This window comes from Eleutherodactylus coqui, chromosome 2 (assembly GCF_035609145.1).
Source record: "Eleutherodactylus coqui strain aEleCoq1 chromosome 2, aEleCoq1.hap1, whole genome shotgun sequence".
In the NCBI taxonomy this organism is placed as follows: Eukaryota; Metazoa; Chordata; class Amphibia; order Anura; family Eleutherodactylidae; genus Eleutherodactylus; species Eleutherodactylus coqui.
Window position 1 is genome coordinate 30,895,174 of NC_089838.1, and position 21,679 is coordinate 30,916,852.

The 21,679-nt window shown below is 43.6% G+C and overlaps 1 protein-coding gene across 3 annotated transcripts in view; it reads right to left on the minus strand.

Moving 5' to 3' along the window:
- Positions 1-21,679, minus strand: part of ARAP3 (ArfGAP with RhoGAP domain, ankyrin repeat and PH domain 3) — a 167,823-nt gene that overhangs the window by 18,417 nt on the left and 127,727 nt on the right. For all 3 annotated transcript variants that reach the window (XM_066590558.1, XM_066590556.1, XM_066590557.1), the window contains exons 17-25: positions 15,916-16,018; positions 15,631-15,829; positions 15,203-15,266; positions 13,473-13,636; positions 12,864-13,076; positions 8,870-8,975; positions 8,632-8,779; positions 6,322-6,390; positions 6,091-6,165 (exon numbers count right to left, since the gene is read on the minus strand). In XM_066590558.1, coding sequence (XP_066446655.1) covers positions 6,091-6,165; positions 6,322-6,390; positions 8,632-8,779; positions 8,870-8,975; positions 12,864-13,076; positions 13,473-13,636; positions 15,203-15,266; positions 15,631-15,829; positions 15,916-16,018 — 1,141 coding nt within the window. The remainder of the gene's footprint in view (positions 1-6,090; positions 6,166-6,321; positions 6,391-8,631; positions 8,780-8,869; positions 8,976-12,863; positions 13,077-13,472; positions 13,637-15,202; positions 15,267-15,630; positions 15,830-15,915; positions 16,019-21,679) is intronic.

Below are 21,679 nucleotides of genomic sequence, written 5' to 3' on the forward strand. Positions count from 1 at the left end.
GGAAGACTGAATTATTCTGACTAGAGATGAGCAAGTATAATCGCTAAGGCACATTACTCGAGCGAGTAGTGCCTTAGCCAAGTATCTCCCCGCTCGTCTCTAGAGATTCGGGGGCCGGCGCGGGTGACAGGTGAGTTGCGGCGGGGATTGGGGGGAGAGAGGGAGAGAGAGATCTCCTCCATTCCTCCCCGCTCTCCCCCGCCGCTCCCCCCCCCCCCAGCTGGCCCCCGGATCTTTAGAGACGAGCGGGGAGATACTCGGCTAAGGCACTACTCGCTCGAGTAATGTGCCTTAGCAAGTATACTCGCTCATCTCTAATTCTAAGCAATTCTCGTTTGAAAGAGCTAACGATGTGTCTGCCTGTCTAAACAGGCTGCATGAGAGTGAATGAGCTGGTGATGACGACACTTGCTCATTTGCTTGTTCAAATAATAATTGATTTGCCTTAAAGGGCCCTTACTCTGCAGCTGCTTCCTCCTCTATCCTTCCCCTCTCCATAGACCTCTATAGGCAGCATGTAACCTGATCCCTATGTGAGCTAATCTGCTTCAAGACTGGTTTTAGCAGTATATCAGACTACAAGAGGAAATGGAGGTGGAGCGTGCCGAAAATCACTTCTGGCCGCGCCTGCCTGCATTCACAGTAAACAGGAAGTCATTTACAGATGTAGGACTGTCTGTTTATGCAGGGCAATCGTTATTTTATTTTTATGCCTGCACGCACTAAACCTGCGAATAATAAGTCGACAAATTATAGTTCAGTGTTCAGTAGCTATCCGTTTTTACATTGGACAATTATTAGAGATGAGCGAGCATACTCGTCTGAACTTGATGCTCGTTCGAGTATTAGGGTGCTCGAGATGCTCGTTATTCAAGACGAGCACCACGCGGTACTCGTTTCAATTAAACGAGCACTGACTATTGAATTCAATGGAGCCGGCAATACAGCCGGCTCCATTGAAAGCAATGGGCTGCCGGCGAGCGCGGGATGAATTTTCGGTAAGGGCTTAAAAATATAAGCCCTTACCTGAAAATCATCCTAAAATGTGTAAAAAAAAAAAAAAAATGTATACTCACCTTTCCGCTGCAGCCGGAGTTCAGCCGTGGCCGGCAGTTCTCCTGAACTGCTTTCTGTAGTATTCAGCAGGTGGGGATTTAAAATCCCCGCCTGCTGAATGAGCTGCGTCGGATTGGTCACAGCCTCACCAATCAGAGGCAGCTCTCACTCACACCCATTCATGAATTCATGAATGGGTGAGTGCTGCCTCTGATTGGTTCAGCGCAGGGACCAATCAGGGGCAGCTCTCACTCACACCCATTCATGAATGGGTGTGAGTGAGAGCTGCCTCTGATTGGTGAGGCTGTGACCAATCCGACGTAGCTCATTCAGCAGGCGGGGATTTTAAATCCCCAGCTGCTGAATACTACACAGAGCAGTTCAGGAGAACTGCCGGCCAGACGTGGCTGAACTCCGGCTTCAGCGGAAAGGCGAGTATACATTTTTTTTTATTTTTACACATTTTAGGATGATTTTCAGGTAAGGGCTTATATTTTTAAGCCCTTCCCGAAAATTCATCCCGCGCTCGCCGGCAGCCTATTGCTTTCAATGGAGCCGGCTGTATTGCTGGCTCCATTGAATTCAATGGGCTAGAGGAGAACGATCTTTTTGCTGACAGTGCGGGGGGGGGGGGGGGGCACTCTTGCCGCTATTGTGGCTTAATAGTGGGACCTGGGAACTTGAGATGCAGCCCAACATGTAGCCCCTCGTCTGCCCTATCTGTTTCTGTGTCGTTCCCATTACTTTCTTGAATTTCCCAGATTTTCACAAATGAAAACCTTAGCGAGCATCGGCGATATACAAAAATGCTTGAGTCGCCCATTGACTTTGATGGGGTTCGTTACTCGAAACGAACCCTCGAGCATCGCGGGAAGTTCGACTCGAGTAACGAGCACTCGAGCATTTTGGTGCTCACTCATCTCTAACAATTATCCTTTTCGATTTGCACAATCCAGCAATACTCTGGACAATAATCGCTTCAAGTAAAAGGGTCCTAAGGTGGGTAAATATGCCGGAAATCTAGGCTTCCATTTTGTTTTAGTATCTATGTAACCTGTACTTGTATGTAATAGTAGTTTCTCACAGTTATCTGTCTGGTTATGTATGTAGATGGAATATAGTGAATTATTAAATGATAAATTGATAGATTGTACTAAGCATGCTCAGACAGCGCAGTACAGGACACAGAAAAAAGATCTAGAAAGAAGGGGGTGGAGCTCAGTGCCGTCAGGAAGGAGGGTGATGAGCTGTACCGGGGATGACAGTTGGTGCGGAAGCCACGGTGTTGGAATGGTAGCCATCTCCTGGCCTAAGTAAGGCATTAGTCAAAATAAAAGAAATATTCAACAAAGATTGGGACTGATAGGGTTAGGCGAGACAGTTACAGGCCGAGAGGGTCTCTATAAGGGCTTATTTAGACGACCGTATATCAGCTCGGTTTTCACGCCTGGCTGATATACGGTGTCCTTGTCTGTGGGGGGGGGGGAGGATGGAAGAGCCAGGAGCAGGAACTGAGCTCCCGCCCCTTCCCCGCCCCTCACCACTATTTGCAATGGGAGGGGCGGGACAGGGGCGAAGCTAAGCGTCGAGACTTATCTCCACCCCCATCTCACCCCCTCCTATTGCAAATAGTGGCAAGGGGCAGAGAGGGGGCGGGAGCTCAGTTCCTGCTCCTGGCTCTTCCATCCTTCCCCCCCTGCAGACAAGGATACCGTATATCGGCTCGGCGTGAAAACCGAGCCGATATACGGTCGTGTAAATAAGCCCTAAAGCAAATGAGAGTTATCCCTCATTATAGCACCAATTATGATGTGTGGCCATTATTGCTACAGTTGTTGAAGAGAAAAACAAAAGTTATACTGCTTTATCACAACTTCATCGCCTACAAATATTCTTATTTTTTTTTTACAATATGGCCAAAATGTTTCAAATTTAAAACAGTAATAACCAAACAGAACAGTGATATGCCTTAAGGGATAGACACAAGGCATCTCAGAACTGGAAAAGGATTTAGTCACAGTCTATTGCAGTACAGGTATATCCATAAAAGTTAGTGGAGAAATCACAACTCTCAATGTTCCTCCCACCTAAAAGTAAGGTAGCCAATCATAAGGCTAAGTCTCTTGGTTGTTTTCTTCATATTTATAGACAATGGTAGCCACATTATTAACCATAATATCAATAGAATAACATTAAGAATATAAAGCAGGTAAAAAGGTCAGAATAAATAAATAAAAATCTTGTTATTTGTATAGCGCCAACTTATTCCGCAGCGCTTTCAGGTAATTCTTATTTATTACCTCCCACCAAGCTGGGTACTCATTTTACCGACCACGGAAGGATGGAAGGCCGAGTCAACCTTGAGCCGGCTAGAAGTGGTGGAAGTAGAAAAAAAAGGGCAAGAGGTGAAAAAGAGCAAAACGTTCTGTGGATTCCCAGACGCTCCATGAAAAATTGCTGGTTTGATATTTAAATCGAGGAATCGCCTCCGGTTTCCTGCTCTAAATACCAAAGGGTATCCTGGAAGTGAGATTTGATTCTAACCTGCATTCTAGAAGGGAGATTGCCAATAAAGCTTTCCCAGGTGTTAAATAATTTAACCTGTTCTTTCAGAAGAGAAGCCTCAACCCAATCCATCCTGAAGAGATAGAACACTTTCTCGAAAAATAGTCTGCGGGAAGGAGCCTGCGCGGAAATCCAAGTCTGGAGGATAGGTCTATTCAACCAAAGATACTGTGCATCATAGGGCACAAAGGTAGTTAGATGAGCTTGTGCCAATTGCTGAATAACCCCCCAAAAGGTTTGAATCACTAGTCCACAGACAGTGAGCAACATCTGCGCCACCCTCCGCACATTTAACCCCTTCAGTGGCGGGTTTCTTACCACCCTGTCAGACCCACCAGGACAGGTTTTTTAAATGGGCCAATCATTCAATTTCAACTAATTTTCCAGTCGCGTTCCCGGAGCCATAACTTTTTCATTTTTCCATTGACACAGGGCTTGTTTTTTGCGGGACAATTTTTGGGTACATCAAATGTATTGCATAACTTTTGTAAAAAAATTTGTAGGGACATTGGGGGAAAAAAAAGGAAATTCTGCCATTTGTTTTTTGGATTTCGTTTTTACGGCGTTCAGCGTGCAGAATAAATAGTGTGATAACATTATTCTCCGAGTCGGCACGATCCCGGCGATACCGAGTTTATACAGGTTTTTTATGTTTTGCTATTTTTGAACATTTAAAATTTTTTTTTTCTTAAAAGGTTTGCTTTTGTGTCGCCACATTCCGAGAGTCGTATTAATTTTATTTTTCCATTGCCAGCGCTCTAGAAGGCCTTGTTTTTCTGCAAGAGGAACTCTAGTCTTCATTTATCTATTTTTTAGGAACATGTAGAATTTTAATTGCTTTTTATTCCATTTTTTTCTAGGGGCAAGATTAACAAAATCTGTAATTCTGGCATGTCTTTTATTTTTATTTTTCACTGCATTGTCTAAGCAGTGTAAACAATATAGTAAAGTCATTCTACAGGCCGGTACGATTATGCCAATACCAATTTGTAATAGTTTTTTTTTTTCCCGCTACTTTTCCACAGCTTAAAAAAAAAAAAGATTTTTTTAATTGCTGCAATCAAAGACTCCTAGCATTTACGTTTTATATCAGAGGGAGCCCCCTCCCTCTGTCAGCCCTTTACATGCTGTGGTCGCACAGGCTGCGGCATGTAAAGCGTTAAACAGCCAGAGATAACTGGCAGACCTGAAGGCTATAGTCAAGCCTCTGGGTGCCACAGAGACCCATCAGGCCCCCTGATCACATTGCAGGGGTCTGATAGTGACAGCCTTTTACATGCTGCGGTCGCATAGACCGCAGCATGAAAAGGGTTAAACAGCAGAGATCAGAGGTTTTCTCCTTTCTTGGGTGTAAGAGCTTGGTGCCTGGCTATCCTCTGACAGCCGAGCACTAGCTCTCCCTGCCACAGGGACCATCGGCCGGCTTCTGATAAGCCGATGGTCTCCATGGCAACCTGTAAATAAAACAGTGCAGGAGTTTAAAAAAAGAATTTGGAAGTTGGCAGCAGATCAGGTCTATCTTCCTGCTTCTTTTTTAAAGTCCTGCACTGTTTTCTGTGGATCTGTGCAGGCAGAGCACACTGCCACAGCTTATGGCATTGTGCTACGCAGGTCCCATAATAAAACATAGTCTGGGCTATATCACTATGGGCAGTGGAGCTCGTCCCAGAAAATTTCCGGGCGTGCCACTTAAGGGGTTAAAGCAAAGGTCAGAAAAGTAAATACCCATCCTGCAGCTAATTATTGGGGATAAGCAAGATCTATGTAAAACTTTCAGAGACATCTCCATCTATTGAGCAGAAGGAAGGAAGAATTTTAGATGCATAAATTGTCATTTTTAGGATGTCCGAGGTAGTGATCTCCGGTATAGTAGCTTTCCAACAAATGACACCCGTAACTATAGTGCCGTAGTCAAGTAAGAAGTGAAGGAAATTATAGTGTGTCGATATATGGCCTTTGGTAGAAATTGAGGAACTAAGGTCAATATGGAATTCTTGGTTCCACTCTGAAGTTGACATTGTGTGGAGGCATTTATGTACGTAACTCATAGCTTGTAGATATAAAACCTAGGAAATAAGGTGTTAGGGTGTCGAGTTTTCAAGGTGTGCAATGTACAAGGGGATTTGGTTGACAAATCTACCAGCTGGCTAAGTGAGAGTATGCCATCTCTGTGCCATCCTTTAGAAATAGACAGTTTCCCCCTTCCATACGGTCGAGTATGTGGACTGCCGATTCATTCATTTTAATGGGCTGCTGGAGATAGTCCAGCACCGAAATTCGACTATTGAAATTTATTGGGTGGGGGTGTGCATGCTCAACCACCACTCTATGCATGCAGGTGCCTTCAGGACTCCCATTTTCAGAATCGGTTGGACCCACACTCATTCGTTAGTTATACCGTATCCTGTAGATATGGGATAACTTTGTTTGTTGGGACAACCTCTTTAAATGTTTTTTAGAATTACTGACCTTTAAGGTGACACAACAATCTTGCTCCTTCCTTTCCAAGTAAACCTCTATAATGAGATCTCCGGCTTGTGACAGCTGCGGAAGGAAGAGAAAACAGTAGCTGAACTTTGTGTCTTCTTGGGTTATTTGAAGATGTTTTTCTTTATACATTAAGCATTTGATAACTTAGCAGAACAGAGAGCATATCATTAGAAGTAAGACATAGCCGGCACCGGCTCCACCGCTCATTACCTGGACGTCTTTCCAAGTAGTAATTAGGCTATTTTCTAAATCAATCTGCGTCACTTGCTCTTCATCAATCTTGAAGAGAAAGAAAAGACCTTTATGTCAGTGTACATGTTGTAGTCTCTGATTAAATTGAACAGATCAGTAAATGTTATAGCAACTAAATTAAAGACATATACATAAAGTACAAAGCCGGGAACATTCTGAGGTTTAGATAGCCGACTTTCAATGTTCCCATATACAGTTGTAGCAGAACAGAGTTTATACGGCACAACTATTTTTATTTAATTTCTCCTTTTTGTTGTCATTAATGACTATAATATAGAAAGACTAATGTTAGGTTATGGTTAGCTATGCCTTAACCCATTCCAATCCACTGTCTGACGTCTGAAGACATTCTGATTGAAGGCTGTACAGCTCTGATGTCGGAAGATGTCCGGCAGGGTATTCTTTCAGTATTTAACTGGCTGCTCTGTTGTCGGGGGCCTCTCCAGCATGTCCCATACCGCAGTACTGGCTTTAGCCAGCAGATGGCGGCATTGTATAATGGCAGAAAGAGAAAGCCTCCTAGGAAACCCTGAATCTAAAATTGGATTGCAAAGGGTTACAGGGATATTCCCATCTGAGACTTTCATAGGATATCCACAGGGTATGCTCAATGCTGAGCGGGGTGTGCCAAGCTGTTTCCATAACTCCCATAGAAGTGAGTTGGAGTTACGGAAACAGCATAATGCAGCCCACTTGGCTGATTTCATAAGTCCTGACCATTGCATTCAGCCGAGCCAGGGTCAGTAGGGGCTAGAAGTAGAATAGGCGGAAGTCCCAGAGGTGGGACCAGCATTTATTACACATCTAGGACTGTCAGCATACTGCTTTAGTGTTATTACTAGGACATGGAGCTGATCAATTATGGAGGGAAATCTTGGTATCCTCTATGATGCCAAAGAGAAAAACCCATTTGATCTTCCTGTTAAAGGGTTACACCAGTAAAAAACACATTTGCCCATCACAGCCCCCCTCACCAGACTATCTGTTACACTTTGGACATTTCCGATATACAGTATATTATCCTTATTTTCTTCTAGTTAAGCCTCCTAACTGATGCTCATCAGACACCAGCTAGAGCCAGCATCAGTACCATTTCTGCCTGCTTGGGGGGGACAGTGTAAATATCATTAGCCTTTATAGTCTCCTAAATAAGCTGGAGACCATAATTATGCACTCAGTCCTCTTCATTGTAAGTGTATGACAGGAGCATCTAATCTTCAGCAATTGTGATAGAAGTTTCTGTTACCCCATCCCCAGTTTCATCACACAAGACGTTCTGGAGACTAAAATAGTGTCTCCCGGAGAACAAAAAGATGAGTAATTCCCAGGTGGTCACAGTGAGATCACATGGCTCAACTGAAGAGAAGTCGTCCAGGAATCTTCTCTATTGATGACCCACCATTTGGATCCCTAGCGACCTGATTCCTTGGGCCAGTGTCACTGTGGTTGATGCAGTAAGCAGAAAGCACTGACCATAGAGCAGTGGTTTAGGTTGGTACTGCAGGTATCACGTGAATTTAGTGTAAGCTGTGCATGCACTACCTACCTGGGCCACTATGCTATTGTCAGTGCTTTCTGTTTCCTGCGCTAACTGCAGTGACAGTGGGCTTGGGAATCAACTGATTGGTGGGGATTCGAGTGCTGGGTCCCGATGATCATCTACTGATGACCGATAGGCCATCAGTAGAAAAAAAATAAAGATTTCTGGAATACCCCCTTAATTTATCCAGTGTTAATATTTCAAGGGCTGTCTACCCAAATGAGTCATAATATACGGTATTATCTTGGGTAGTCCATAGCAGGAGCATAGTTAGTGGTTGGTAAAGCATGATTACCAGCTGTTGGGTGCCAGGGAGTTGCCAAAGTGCCACCCTGCTTTGGCCAGGTTATTTAGAAACAACCCTAAGTAAAGGTAGGCCTTGCTACACTTCTGATCCGCAGGCAAACCATTGGAAGCTCCATGTGGAGCCTTTGGCACAGATTCGGCACAAAATCCTGGATGAAATAGCTCAGCACATTGCATTATTTTGTCCGAGAAAACGTTGTGTGGCATGCTAGACGCCCAACGGACCCCATTATAGTCAGTGGGGTCTGGTGGATGCCATTTGGCTTGGTCATAGGACAGATCTGCCCCTAGCTTGGATTCCGTTTTCCTACCCCAATAATATGACGGAGTCCCAGAACGCAGATATGAACACCCTCTTAGATGGATTTTGTAAAGCAACAGACACAAATGCCCAATAAATGAAAACTAAAGACTGCCCTTACAGAGAAGATGCTGGCATAGTTGTCAATCAGATCCTCCATTATCTTGACCTCGTGTTCTCCTTTTCCCTCGGTCTGAAATAAGCTGGGGGCAAATAACAGTGCCAGGTTCTTGGTGCACATCTGGTTTAATCCTGCACATTTCTGGACCCTTGCAGAGAAAGAATGGAAGAGAAGTCAACATAGGGAAAGAGCAGATCCGCTACAGAAAGCCATAGTTGATATTTGTCAAGTTCCTTACCGATAGAGGTGACCAATCAGCGCGGCCAGAGTAGCTCGGTTGACTTTTGGAAGATGGTTTATCAACTCCATGTATTTCTCTAGTCTCTTGGCCCTTTCAGAGTGTTCTGACAGAAGAAAATAAAGATTTAAATAAAATTTCTAACATTAAAATAAGCATAAAAAAACAAGGTGGATGCCGGAGATAAATTATCCATGTCAGGGTTAATTTTACATGGCGGACAAAAACTTAAACATCTCACGGGGTCAAAAAGCAAGAACTGAAAAGTTGCCGAAAAAACATTAAACTCGGCACAACTGTGTTTAGCCACCTTAAAGAAACGAGTCATGTATTTCATCATAGTATCATTAAAATAGGTTATCCCACATGTGATGAACGTATTAACACTATGGATCCCACTTCTAGGACTTCTACTGATCAGTAGTATGAAGGTCCCACAATAAGGATGCTTGAGTAAAGCGGTGGTCAAGCAAGTGTTCTGTCACTCCAATCAAAGTCTATGGGACTGAAAGAGAGAACTGCGCACAGTGCTTGCCTACTTCTGTCAGTCCCTCGGTGTCAGGGCCCTTTTACACAGAATGGGTATTGCTCAGATTCTTGATGGATCATGCAAAACTGAATGGAAACACTTCCAGCGACTGAACATTCAATGATAATTTGTTCGCTTTTCGCCTGTCATTCAGTTTAGGCAGATATAACTTTCAAATGACGATCGCCCCGAGTAAACAGGTAGTCGTTCATCCATGTTTACTGTCAATGAAGGTGGGCGGCCGGAGAGGAACTCAGACATGTTTCACCTACATTCAAGCCCATGATGAGAGCCATTGAGCAAGGCCTTCACGCAGACCCCTGTATAGGGGACGAATGATCACTAATTCGATTGTGCATCCCCCCATACACTTTTATTATTGTCAGTAGCACATCCCCGTCTACATGGGGAGATCAGCTGCCAAAAACAAGGAATTTTTCAGTAGTATAAAAAATGCGATCATCGAGCAAATTAGCGTTTGTTCATTTGTTGGCGGATTGCTGCCATGTTTACATGGGAAATGATTGGGAATAAGCATTTGTATGAACACTTGTTTGGCTGTTTATCTGCCCGTGTAAAAAAAAAAAAGTGGTCATTGTGAAAACTGGAATATTTCAAGACTTTTGTTATGTGAATAGTCCCAAAACCACTAAAAATGGTCTAAAAATGTATATTTGCCTAGTAAAAAATAATGACGGCAATTACAGATCAAATACTGATGCAATATGGTTGCGATTTCATTTGTAACAAGTCTGGGGTGTAACGATGTGTCTGTGTGAAACTGGTGTAGCGCAGTGTGAAACAGCCTTCAACAAGCACTTTAATACACAGAAGCTTTATAGGAGTCTATCAGAAAACCAGCAACTGGTGAACACAAGATGCTGAAAAGCTGAAGTTTTTGGTGATGTGAATCTTATACCTACTTTACCCATGCTGTGTGTAAGGAGGGAGCCCAGGTTTGCATTTGTGCTGTAATGAGCTCTGTTTTGTTTCCTATAGCTATGAAATTTGGATGGTATTCAGGTGACCTCTACTGGCCGTTATACATTACTGCTGTTTGTGAATTTCTCTATGGAATGTTGTATGCAACTTCCCATTGGCTGCAGGAGTCAGGTGGGAGATCTGGAGGACTTTAAATGATAAAGAGCAACAAGCTGGAGAGCAATTCCAGGGGTATTGAGCCTTAAGAGAGACTGCATTGCTGGGAGAGAAAGCTGCCAAAGGAGTGATGAGTTGGCTTGGGAAGCCGTGGAGTCCTGGAGAATCTGTGCCTTTTGAGAAGTGCAACTCCATAATGTGCCAGAATTTAGGTTGCCGAGAGAACAAAGCAGCAGAGACTACAGTTATAGAGAATGTTACAAAGAAGTCACATCGTTCTGCAGCTCTGCGAATTGGGGTGCTCTCAACAGACATCCAAAGATGTGTCCCCTACCTTATGGTACTGAACATGCTAGAGATATGTAAGTGAGGTGGGTCCTTAGCAATAGGCTTGAAGTGTGCACATAGTGACTTAAACGCAGGCCTGCAAGTTCAAATACCTGAGCTCGAGCCAACTTCAGAGGAACACATATTCATCCGCCAGTTGAGGACAAGTTACTGGACAATACTTGCGTTACTTTCGGACTGTGTGCGAGCGACCGCAATTGCTGCGTTGAACTGTTGGGTGGTACTACTACGTGTTCTACAGCTGAAGTGCATTGATGATTAGAGATGAGCGAGCATACTCGCTAAGGACAATTACTCGATCGAGCGTTGTCCTTAGCGAGTACCTCCCCACTCGGAAGAAAGGGTTCGGCTGCCGACGCGGGTGAGAGGTGAGCTGCGGCAGTGAGCAGGGAGGAGCGGGAGGGAGAGAGGGAGAGAGAGATCTCCCCTCTGTTCCTCCCTGCTCTCCCCAGCCGCCGGCAGCGGATTCTTTGCTCCCGAGCGGGCAGGTACTCGCTAAGGGCAATGCTCGATCGAGTAATTGCCCTTAGCGAGTACGATCGCTTATCTCTATTGCTGATCTTTGTGATTTATAAAAGATTGTTACCATAGCCGTGAGTGACGTATTTCCCCCGTAAATCGCAGCATTCTAGATCTAGTTTTGGGTGTTCCTGTGGGAGGAATTGGGTTGGGTTTAAACAGTGACAGGCTGCTTTCACGCAAGCATATTGTAACGTCTCTGTAATTAGGGGAATGTTGCAGATGGAATTGTAGCTGTATATTATCAGTATCATGGGCGCAGATTCCCTTCCCGGTGACTTTTACAGCTAAGGAATCTGTGTCCCTTTGGCGCTTTGATATGCAAGGAGGCACCTGAGTGCCGAGTTAAATACAAACAAAATAAATGAATGAGCAAACATAAATTGAATTTAATACAGGAGGAAGGAGCAGGCGGGCGGACAAGTCAAGTACTTTGTTTTTCTAATTTCATGGCTTACTGAGCAGTGCTGCGGTGTTATGGTAAATCGCAGACTGATTACTGAGGAGGATAAATGGAACAATTGTGGAACGAGACCTCGGACAACATGTATAGAAAACTGCTGATCTGAAGCGTCCCCTGCAGTAAATCACACCATGTTACCCTGCAGCGAGTCCATCGCTAACGGGGATCGTAGGCCGGATTTGTGCAGGTTTTATTCATTAGTATATGATTCAGGGACACTAAACCTTCCCTCCCAACATCCTCCGTCTTCAGCTGGAGAGCGGCTGGTATCAGTAGCTGCACCCGTATGACATCACTGCTGAACCAAGACGTTTGGGGAAAGGGGTGAGCAATGACGAATGCCTTGAAACTGCGATGGGAGAGATATATGCTTATTGTTTCCACTGACAGTGTGTTCAGTCAGGGTGTGAAGGTCGGATAGAACTTCTAGCTTTTTTATACCTTTTATCAGAGTTTTTGTGCCAAAAAAAAATAAAAACTTTTGAAACTTTTTTTTTTTTTTACAATTTTACATCCTATCCCACTCAGTAAAAAAAAAACAACAACAAAAAACAATACGAATCGGCAGCTGGAAGTTGTGAAAAGGCAAATTGTGAACATTATGCACATTACCCCTTTCATGACCAAAGGTCATTGATGCGCCTGCTTCAAGGTCAAATTCTACAGGGGAGCAACGTAATAATAATGAAGATACATAGATTGTATACATATTAGTCAGATACTGTATATATAGAGTCGTGGCAAAATTAAGGTATTATATCTGGTCTCCAGCATATCCCAATGGATGTTACCCAGCTTTCCAAATTTGTCCAATTATACAGTGATCTAGTGATTACCCAACTGCTTTGTGGAGAAAGTACCCCTACCTACTGCCCCTCTAAGTATTCCCCCTGGTCTGGAGTGATCCTTTAAGTCAAGCGCTGTGGAATAAGTTGGCGCTAAACAAATAAAAACTATTATTATTAACCATGCCCGATCCCTATTTACCATAGCTGAGCTGCCCCATAGACCTTGGATTAAACGAGGTAGTGCATTACCTGCTGCTTCCTTCCATTGTGGGTGAAGTTCTGTAGTAAAAATGGGATCATCCAACTCCCTAAAGAACCTCTTCAATACATCTGTAACATCCTCAATAAAGTTATCACTGATGCGCAACTTAACATTTCGGGCATCTTTGCGGAACTCGTCCATCAGAAGCTTTATCCGAGACTTGGCGCCATTCTTACGGTATATTCCCTCATGACAAAGGCCTGGAGAGAGAGTTATTTAACAGCAGTCAAGAATACAGCTTGCTATATATTTGTGCAGAAGGAGGGAAGGCTACATGTTATTTTACAATGGGCCCTCTCTACTTCCATAGTCACCAAAATAGGGGGCAACTATAGATATTACATGTCTCTTCAAACTGCCTGTCTATCTTCAAGCAGCGCCGCCAAGACAAGTAAGTGCTCACACTTCAGTCCTGGCGCATTTATTGTTGGAAGGACATGGCGGGAAGGAAAGGTTTGGACCTTCCCTTAGCTGGTTGAGCTGAGCCGCTCTACAGTCAAGTTCAAAAGTCCACAAGGAGGCGATTTTAAGCTTTAGCCGCCCCTGTGTACACCCCTGCCTGCGGTAATATCCCATACACCACACTAACAACTCACCATACTGAGTTAGGAAAGCAATGCAGCTGTCCACAATGATGGGAATGTCGTTTCTGCTGAGTTGCTGATCTCGCAACATGTTGCCTCCACTGCAAGCGGCCGCCTGGATGTCGCTGCTCCAAGCGGAGAAGTCGGCACGTGTGATTCCTTGCAGGTACAGCGTCCTAAGGAGAACAAGAAAAATCTAAGTGTATAGGAAAGAACATTGCTAATAGTCAATGACCGGCGCCCCCTTCTGGTCAGCTATTGATAACTTATATAAGAAGGTTTGTCGCTCTGATCTCAAGTGGTCACCGACAATGGTCTTACTTTCCATCATTCCAGGGTCCATCTCCTCCTCAAAGAAGGGTCTTCTCTGCTCTTTTCTTCAAGTGGATTGTTTAGCTCTTCCATGTCACTGGAAATCTTCTGAATCCCCAGTCTAAGGCCGCTTTCACGTGGCTGAGAAACTAGTGCGTGATTTGTGCATTGCGAGATGCACAAATATGAACCCCATTCTTTTGAATGAAGTCATATACATGAGCGATGTTTTCCCGCGATTTGATCTGATTGTGTTCTTCAGAACGCATCGCCCATTGATTATATTCAATGGGACCTTTAATGTAATGCATGGCTCTCGCATGTCGTGTGATGCATGCGAGTCCGATGCAAGGCTTCCCAGTGAAATCATTAGAAAACACTTGTGATACTCAATTTCACGTGAAACTTGCACAAGAGGATCGGAATTTCACAGATGTGATGCGAGGTGTTTTTGCCTGAAAAATCGCCTCCCATCCGCAGGTAAATCGCATGTTCGCAAAAGCGATATCGGCCCGAGTTTTGTAGAGTGGAGATCATCACCCAGGATGGGTACAACAACATCTTAAAGCTTTGCACCCCCTGGATTATGTCTAAAGGGGTTGTCCAATTATAAAAAAAGTTTTTTAAATCGACGGGCATGCTATAAAATCACAAAAGAATCAATACTTGCTCTTCTCCTACTGCTGGTAAGCAGCGGCTCTGGGGAATCTCTCGCTGTCAGTGCTGGCCGGAAGTCAGGTGACCTCTGCAGCCAATCAGAGGCTGCAACATCCTGTTCCGAACTCCTAGCATCATGGCGCCCAGGATGTTGAGTACTGATGTCAGGGGAACAGAAGGTGATGCTGCAGTCTCTGATTGGCTGCAGCGGTTATCTGACTTCCGGACAGCACTCACAGCGGATTTACTAAAGCAGCCCCACTGTTTCCTGGGGGAAGTTGAGAGGTAAGTATCAATTCTTTCGGTTTTTTTATAGCATGCTCAGCTATTTAAAAAAAAAAAACAAAAAAAACTTTTTGTATACTCAGACATCCACTTTAAGGAATCCCAGAAGCTGTCAACATGGCTTCGTAGCGTATAGCACCTTGCACTAGTTCTCCCACTCTCCTATCCTTCCTTCCTTTCCCACCTTCTTTTATTTTGCTTGTGTTACTTCTTACATGATGCTTCTTATTCCTGTTTAATATTTAAGTAACTGAAGAAACTATTCCGGTATTTTCCTATGACTTGTACCCGCCTATCCTGGTTAACATACACAACCGCAAGTTGTAAGTATCCTGTCTATATATTTGTTTATTGATGGTTGTTTGGTAAATATTGTGTGATGTACGTATTTCATAACTGTAACCTTTAGATGCAGTTCCACAAACCGGCCACTAGATGGCACCTGTTTCCTATCTATCATCAAGTTGGTACTTCTAAATGGCACTTACCTTCCTTTCTCTACCAGAATTAAGACGTCTTTCTTTTCAGAATTTTCTGTGACTGGTGCTACAGCTGTAATAGGAAGCACAAGAGTCATATGTTATTTGCTGGTCTTCTTTGCATGACTTGGTCTTATAGGTTCTCTTCAGTCAACAGAAATCACAGAGCCCCCATAATGAGCTTCTCCTCGCAGGAGAATTGCTTTGCTAAGTGTAAAATGAAGCATTATGGATGGTTCATTGAAATTAAAGTGTATCTATGGTGGTGAGTGAGTCCTGTATACAGACGTCAACTAATACTCCATGTAGGGCTCCCAATGCTATTAGGTGAACATGTACTAGGTGGCACTTTAGTACATTGTTTGGCAGATCAAAGTAAGTACACCAAGGACCACCCTAACTAATGCCGGTCTGATTGCTCGGCTGACAAAACCTACTGAGCTCCTGTAGGCGCCGCAGGTTGACGCTGTCTTCTGCTGCTCCTTGCTCCTCCGGGCAGATGAAGAGATGGCATTTTTGTAAGAGGAAGAAGCCTTCCATCCACTGGTCGGGGTTCAGCATGGCCTTGTAACGCATTCTCCCCACACGCTGGAACTCGTACCCCAACAGGCAGTGACAGCTGATCGGGGTGAACCACTAAATAGGAAAGAGAACATTCTCCGTTGATTGCTCATGGACTCATCTATAGACTGATAGCAGTAATGCTGAACCGCTCCGCTCACCTTTCCTATTGCGTTGGTCCAGATCTGGAGGGTTTCAGCAGCATCAGTTCCAAATTGGTGAACTTTTTCTGACATTAGGAAAATCTCAAAAGTAAAACGGAACCTAAAACACAAAATAAGTGTATGAGATCGGCATTGTGAAATAAGGCCCTGTTCACACATAGGATGCAGATTCTGAAACTAGAATCCTCGAATTTAATAGAGAAGCACACTGTACTTCAAATGGTGTGGATGTGGGGCGTGGCCAAGAGAGGCACCAGAACGGACGCTTTTGCCTGAGGCTCCGTTCAAATAGGCTCAAAAGCTACAAAAAAGCAACTGAAGACGGCAAAAAACAGAAGAAAAGGACGTGGGAACTTACAGAGAAGCTAGCGATGTCAAGAAGGAGGACGTCCAAAACAAAACCAGCGAGGCTGGAAGACTTTTTCCCGGCGCGCGGCACCTCACACAGCATGGAGACAGGAGAAGATTCGGCCGGCGTCCCTGCACTAGAAGAAGCGCTGGAGGATTCGGCTGAAGCAGAGGCAGGTGAGCCGCGGGACACAGGGGGGACGGCAGACATAGCAGAGACCCCAGACACAGCGGCAGTAGAAAAAGATAAGGGGGCTGGGGACAACACTAAACAAGCTAAACTACTTAAGCAGTCTAGGGGACACAAGATGGCGCCGGACACGCTGCCACAGAGCGCCCCATCCCCCACAGACAGTCCGGCAAAGCAGAGGCAAAAAACAACAGATGAAAACAGCCTAATCAGTCATGATGAAAACAACACAATAAAAGAAAGTGGGCTGGCAAGTCTGACAGCCTCTAACAAGCCTGCTTCAGAACTGTATATTAAAGAGATTGTAATGGCGTTGCACGAAAACATACAATCTGATATAAGAAGCTTGACTTCATACGTTGACACCACAGTTCAAGAAGTTAAAGACCGCATGGGGAAGACAGAGTCAAAAATGGGTGAGCTGGTTAAATCCCATAATTCTCTGATAGATGCCCACTATGACTTAGAGGGGTCTGTAACCAAATTGCAACAAAAATTAACAGACCTAGAAGATAGGAACAGACGTAACAACGTCAAGCTAAGAGGCATCTCTGAAAAAATAACAAATGCGGAAATTACAAGTTACATGACACGTTTTCTTCGTAAGATTTTGCCAGACACCCCAGAGGAAGAGTTAAAAATCGATCGAGCTCACAGACTGCCTCTCCCGAAATTCCTCAAAAAGGACACCCCCAGAGACATAATAGTGCGCATACATTTTTACAGCACGAAGGAGGCACTTATGAGCACTGTCAGAAAACTAAAGACACTCCCCAGCCCCTACTCCGAGATACGGGTATACATTGATTTATCTCAAGCCACCATGGAAGCAAGAAGGAGCTTTGCAGAGGTGACATTAGCCCTGAGAGACACAAACATCCCCTATAGATGGGGTTTCCCTACAAAAATAATTGCTACCAGAGCAAATATAACCCACATCTTCCACAATCCCAACTCGGCAGCAGAGACTCTGAACGCATGGGGCATTAAAGTCCCAACCCGTGAAAAAACCGCATTTGGAACATCAGCCCCTGGCAAACTCGGGAAAACCTGAAAGAATGAATCTATCCAAAAGCCTTGCCTTACTCCACTAAGTGAAATTTGACTTTCACAATCCGTCTTAAAACAAGACACTTTGAGCCCTCTCGTTACGGTGACTTTGCTCCCCAACCGAATCACAAGCATAAGCTTGTGCAAGCGCGCATTTAAAATTAAAAAAATTTGCGCCATGATATTTATGCGACAAATTTTCATGCACCTACGAGCACCCCTCGCTCATTTGACCACAAGTTGCGTCATCCTTTTGTTGAAAGAGGGAAGCTGCTATTCGCAAAACAAGGTCGTAAAAATAGTTTGCTTTGTTGTTTTTGTCTGTTCTTGTGTTTTGTATTCATTGGCAGATATACATGGTTCCTGTCGCCTCCTCGCCTTCTCAGATGTCTTCGCACCAATAAGAAAATGGCTACAAAACTGATGTCACTAAATGCCATCGGCTTGAACACTCCTTTCAAAAGAAGTTCAGTGTGGAAGGAAGCGCGACACCTGGATGCAGAAATCGTATGTATCCAGGAGACACACCTGTTGCATGTAGACACCTTAAGAATGAAGAACAAGAAATATCCACAGATCATACATGCTTGCGCCCCAAAAAAACACGCAGGGGTCTTAATAGCATTCAAAGATACAACGCCATTCTGTATAGATAAACAAATATGCGATCCAAAGGGCCGTTTCATAATATTGGTGGGCACACTAAAAAACACGCCAGTAACAATAGCCAACATATATGTCCCCAATTCACAGCAAATACGCTTTCTAAACAAAATTCAAAAAAGAATAAAAAGAGTAGCTAAGGGCTCAGTCATCATAAGTGGCGATTTTAACCTAGTGCCAGAAAAAAACATAGACACTATAAACCGAGAGATGAGGAGAGGAGCGCCCTTGGGTGAATGGATAAAAAACAACGCATATTACGACACATTTAGATGCTTGAATGCCTCTGCCAGGGAGTACTCCTTCTTCTCTGCACGACATAAGACCTTCTCACGTATAGATCTGTGTCTGGTAGACAAATCTCTCATTACAACAATAATTAAATCAGAGATAGGCACAATAACATGGGCAGATCATGCACCAATAATGACCTCTCTGGCATTCGGGGAAAACCGCCACTTCACCAAGCTATGGAGAAACAACACATATATAATGAAAATACCTGAAATTCAAAAACAGATACAAGAAGCACTTGATGAATATTTCATATTAAACAATACAGACGAAGTTAGCCCAGAAACAATATGGGCAGCCCACAAAGCCTACATGAGGGGTATCCTCATAAAAATAGGAGCCAGGTATAAAAAAGAAAAAAGATATCCAAAACGGAAACGCTACTAAATAAAATTCAAACCCTAGAAAAGCAACTACAATCCTCAGCATCCCAACACCATTACAATGACTTATTCAAAACTAGGTTAGAATTACGCAAAGTTCTACAAGGGGACCATGACAGGGAAATTACATCTCACCGCGCAAATGTATACGCTTCTCTCAATAAGCCCTCAAAATGGATGGCCAATCTAGTTAAAAAGAAAGTGGAGAAAGCGAGTATTCCATTCTTATGGAACTCCAAAAAAAAAAGAATACAAAATAACCCACCCAAAACAAATACTGGAAGCGTTTCGATCCTTCTATAACAAACTGTATAATTTAAAAAATGACACAAAGCTTACCCACCCTAAAGCCGAAGACATAGAAAATTTCTTGGGTAAAATCAACTTACCTGTAATAAATGAAACACAAGCAGATAAGCTAAAAGGCCCAATAACAAAAATTGAAATAATAGATGCGATATCCTCCATGAAACAACAAAAAGCGCCGGGACCTGACGGGTTTTCGGCTGAGTATTATAAAATATTCTCAGGTTCTCTGACTCCCTGTCTAGAAAGGATGTTCAATTCAGCTATGGAGAAAGGAAGATTTCCTGAAGAAATGCTTCAAGCCACAGTAATAGTGCTGCCTAAGCCCGGTAGGGAACTGGTTGATCCAGCGAACCTTAGACCGATATCATTGCTCAACGCAGATGTCAAGATTTATGCTAAAGTATTGGCAAACAGGTTACTTGACATACTCCCAACGATAGTGCATTCCGACCAAGTTGGTTTTGTAAAGGGGTGGCAGGCCTCGGACGGCGCCAGGAAACTTTTAAACCTTATCCATGGTTTGAACAGCACAAAATTACCAATAGTAGTTATGGCCCTAGATGCTGAAAAAGCTTTCGACAGGGTTCATTGGGGTTACGCATTTAAAGTCTTAGAGAAGTTTGGCATGGGGGGGGAGATGATTGGCGCCGTCCGTGCCCTGTACTCCTGTCCGACAGCAAAGGTGATGGTAGATGGGGCCTTTTCTGAGAAATTTCAAACAACAAACGGAACACGTCAGGGGTGCCCGTTGTCCCCGATTTTATATGTCCTCATGGTGGAGCCGCTCGCTGAGCTAATAAGATCCTCTATAGACACAAGAGGAATACCCCTGAACGCCCGTCAGCATAAAATCGGCCTTTTTGCCGACGACATTGTTCTTACTCTATCCCACCCGCTGGAATCCCTGAGAGCCGCTTATCGAATAATAGAACAATTTAGCAACATCTCATACTACAAACTTAATGTTGATAAGACAACAATATTGGGCATAAATGTTTCAAAGGATCTAGAACATATAATCCAATCAGAGTTTGCCTTCAAATGGGAAAAAGAAAATATATCTTACTTGGGGACACTAATGACAGCAAACATAAACAAATTAGAAACAATAAATTTTACACCTCTCCAGGAAACAATCCAGAGGGAGTTGGACCATCTATCAAATATAAACTTGTCATGGATGGGTAGGATTATGACATACAAAATGAAAGTATTGCCAAAGATCTTATACTTCTTTAGAGTATTACCAATTCCCATATCAAAAAACACACTCAAAAAATTACAAAGACAACTGGCAATATTTGTTTGGGGAGGAAATAAATCGAGATTAGCCACACCAATCTTAACCCTACACCGTAAAAAAGGGGGAGCGGACTTGCCTTACCTAGAGGCATACTACAAAGCGAATATCTTAAATCAAGCTAGGAACTGGGTAAAAACAGAAAATGCGATGGCTTGGGTGGGCATGGAAACATGCCTCACCAACTCCAAAAAAGGGAACGCGCTACTATTAGCGGCCTCCCTTGAAGCAATGACAAAAAACCCGGAAGTAAAAATAAACCTAACAAATCCGCCCCCCACTGTTTTAGCCTCCCTGGACTCATGGATGGAATATACGGTGAAAGTAGCAAAATACGACACACACACAAAACCAAATATACCCCTGGAAATAGTGAGCCTATTTAACATAGACATAAACCTAGACGAATGGAGAAAAAAAGGGATTAAAAAGATAGAAGATCTAACAACAGAAGACGAGATACTGCCTTTCGAGAACATAAGCTCAAAATACAACCTGTCTCAAAAGGATTTCTACAAATATATTAGAATAAAAGCCTTTCTAAAAAATTCAGCTATCCATAAAACAAAAATCCCAACTACAGTTTTGGGAAAGATCACAACACCTTCCCCCCCGCTGGGAAAATCAGACACTAGATACTTCTACGATGTTTTGACAGATAATAACATCCTTCTCCAAAAAACAAATGCACATGCTCAATTGGGAGAAGGAGCTAGGAGAAAAAATAGCAACTGAAGACTGGGAAAAAGCTTACAAAATGGCATGCGGCTCCACTAGAGGCTTGGGTATTTTAGAAACACAACAAAACATAAACCTGAGATGGTACTATATACTCCCTGCTTACTAGCTAGCAGGTTTCACAAATCGGATGGTAATTGTTGGAGAAACTGTGGACAGAGAGGTACCCTTATCCACATTTTTTGGTCATGTCCAGCTCTAAATAACTATTGGGGTCCAATTCTCAACCTACTAGAAACCTCATTAAAGTTCAAAATAGAAAGGAAGGCTAAACTAATATTTTTATTGATCGGCCTGAACAACTATCCCCCCAACATCAGATATCTGCTAGGGCATGCACTGATGACAGCTAAATCCCTCATAGCTAAAAATTGGAAAAATACGGTTTCCCCAACGGCGAGGGAGTTCAGCGACCGGATGGCTGAACAACGAGTGTTCGAAGGGTGGTTGGCGTTACGAAATAACTCTTTTAAGAAATATAAAGAG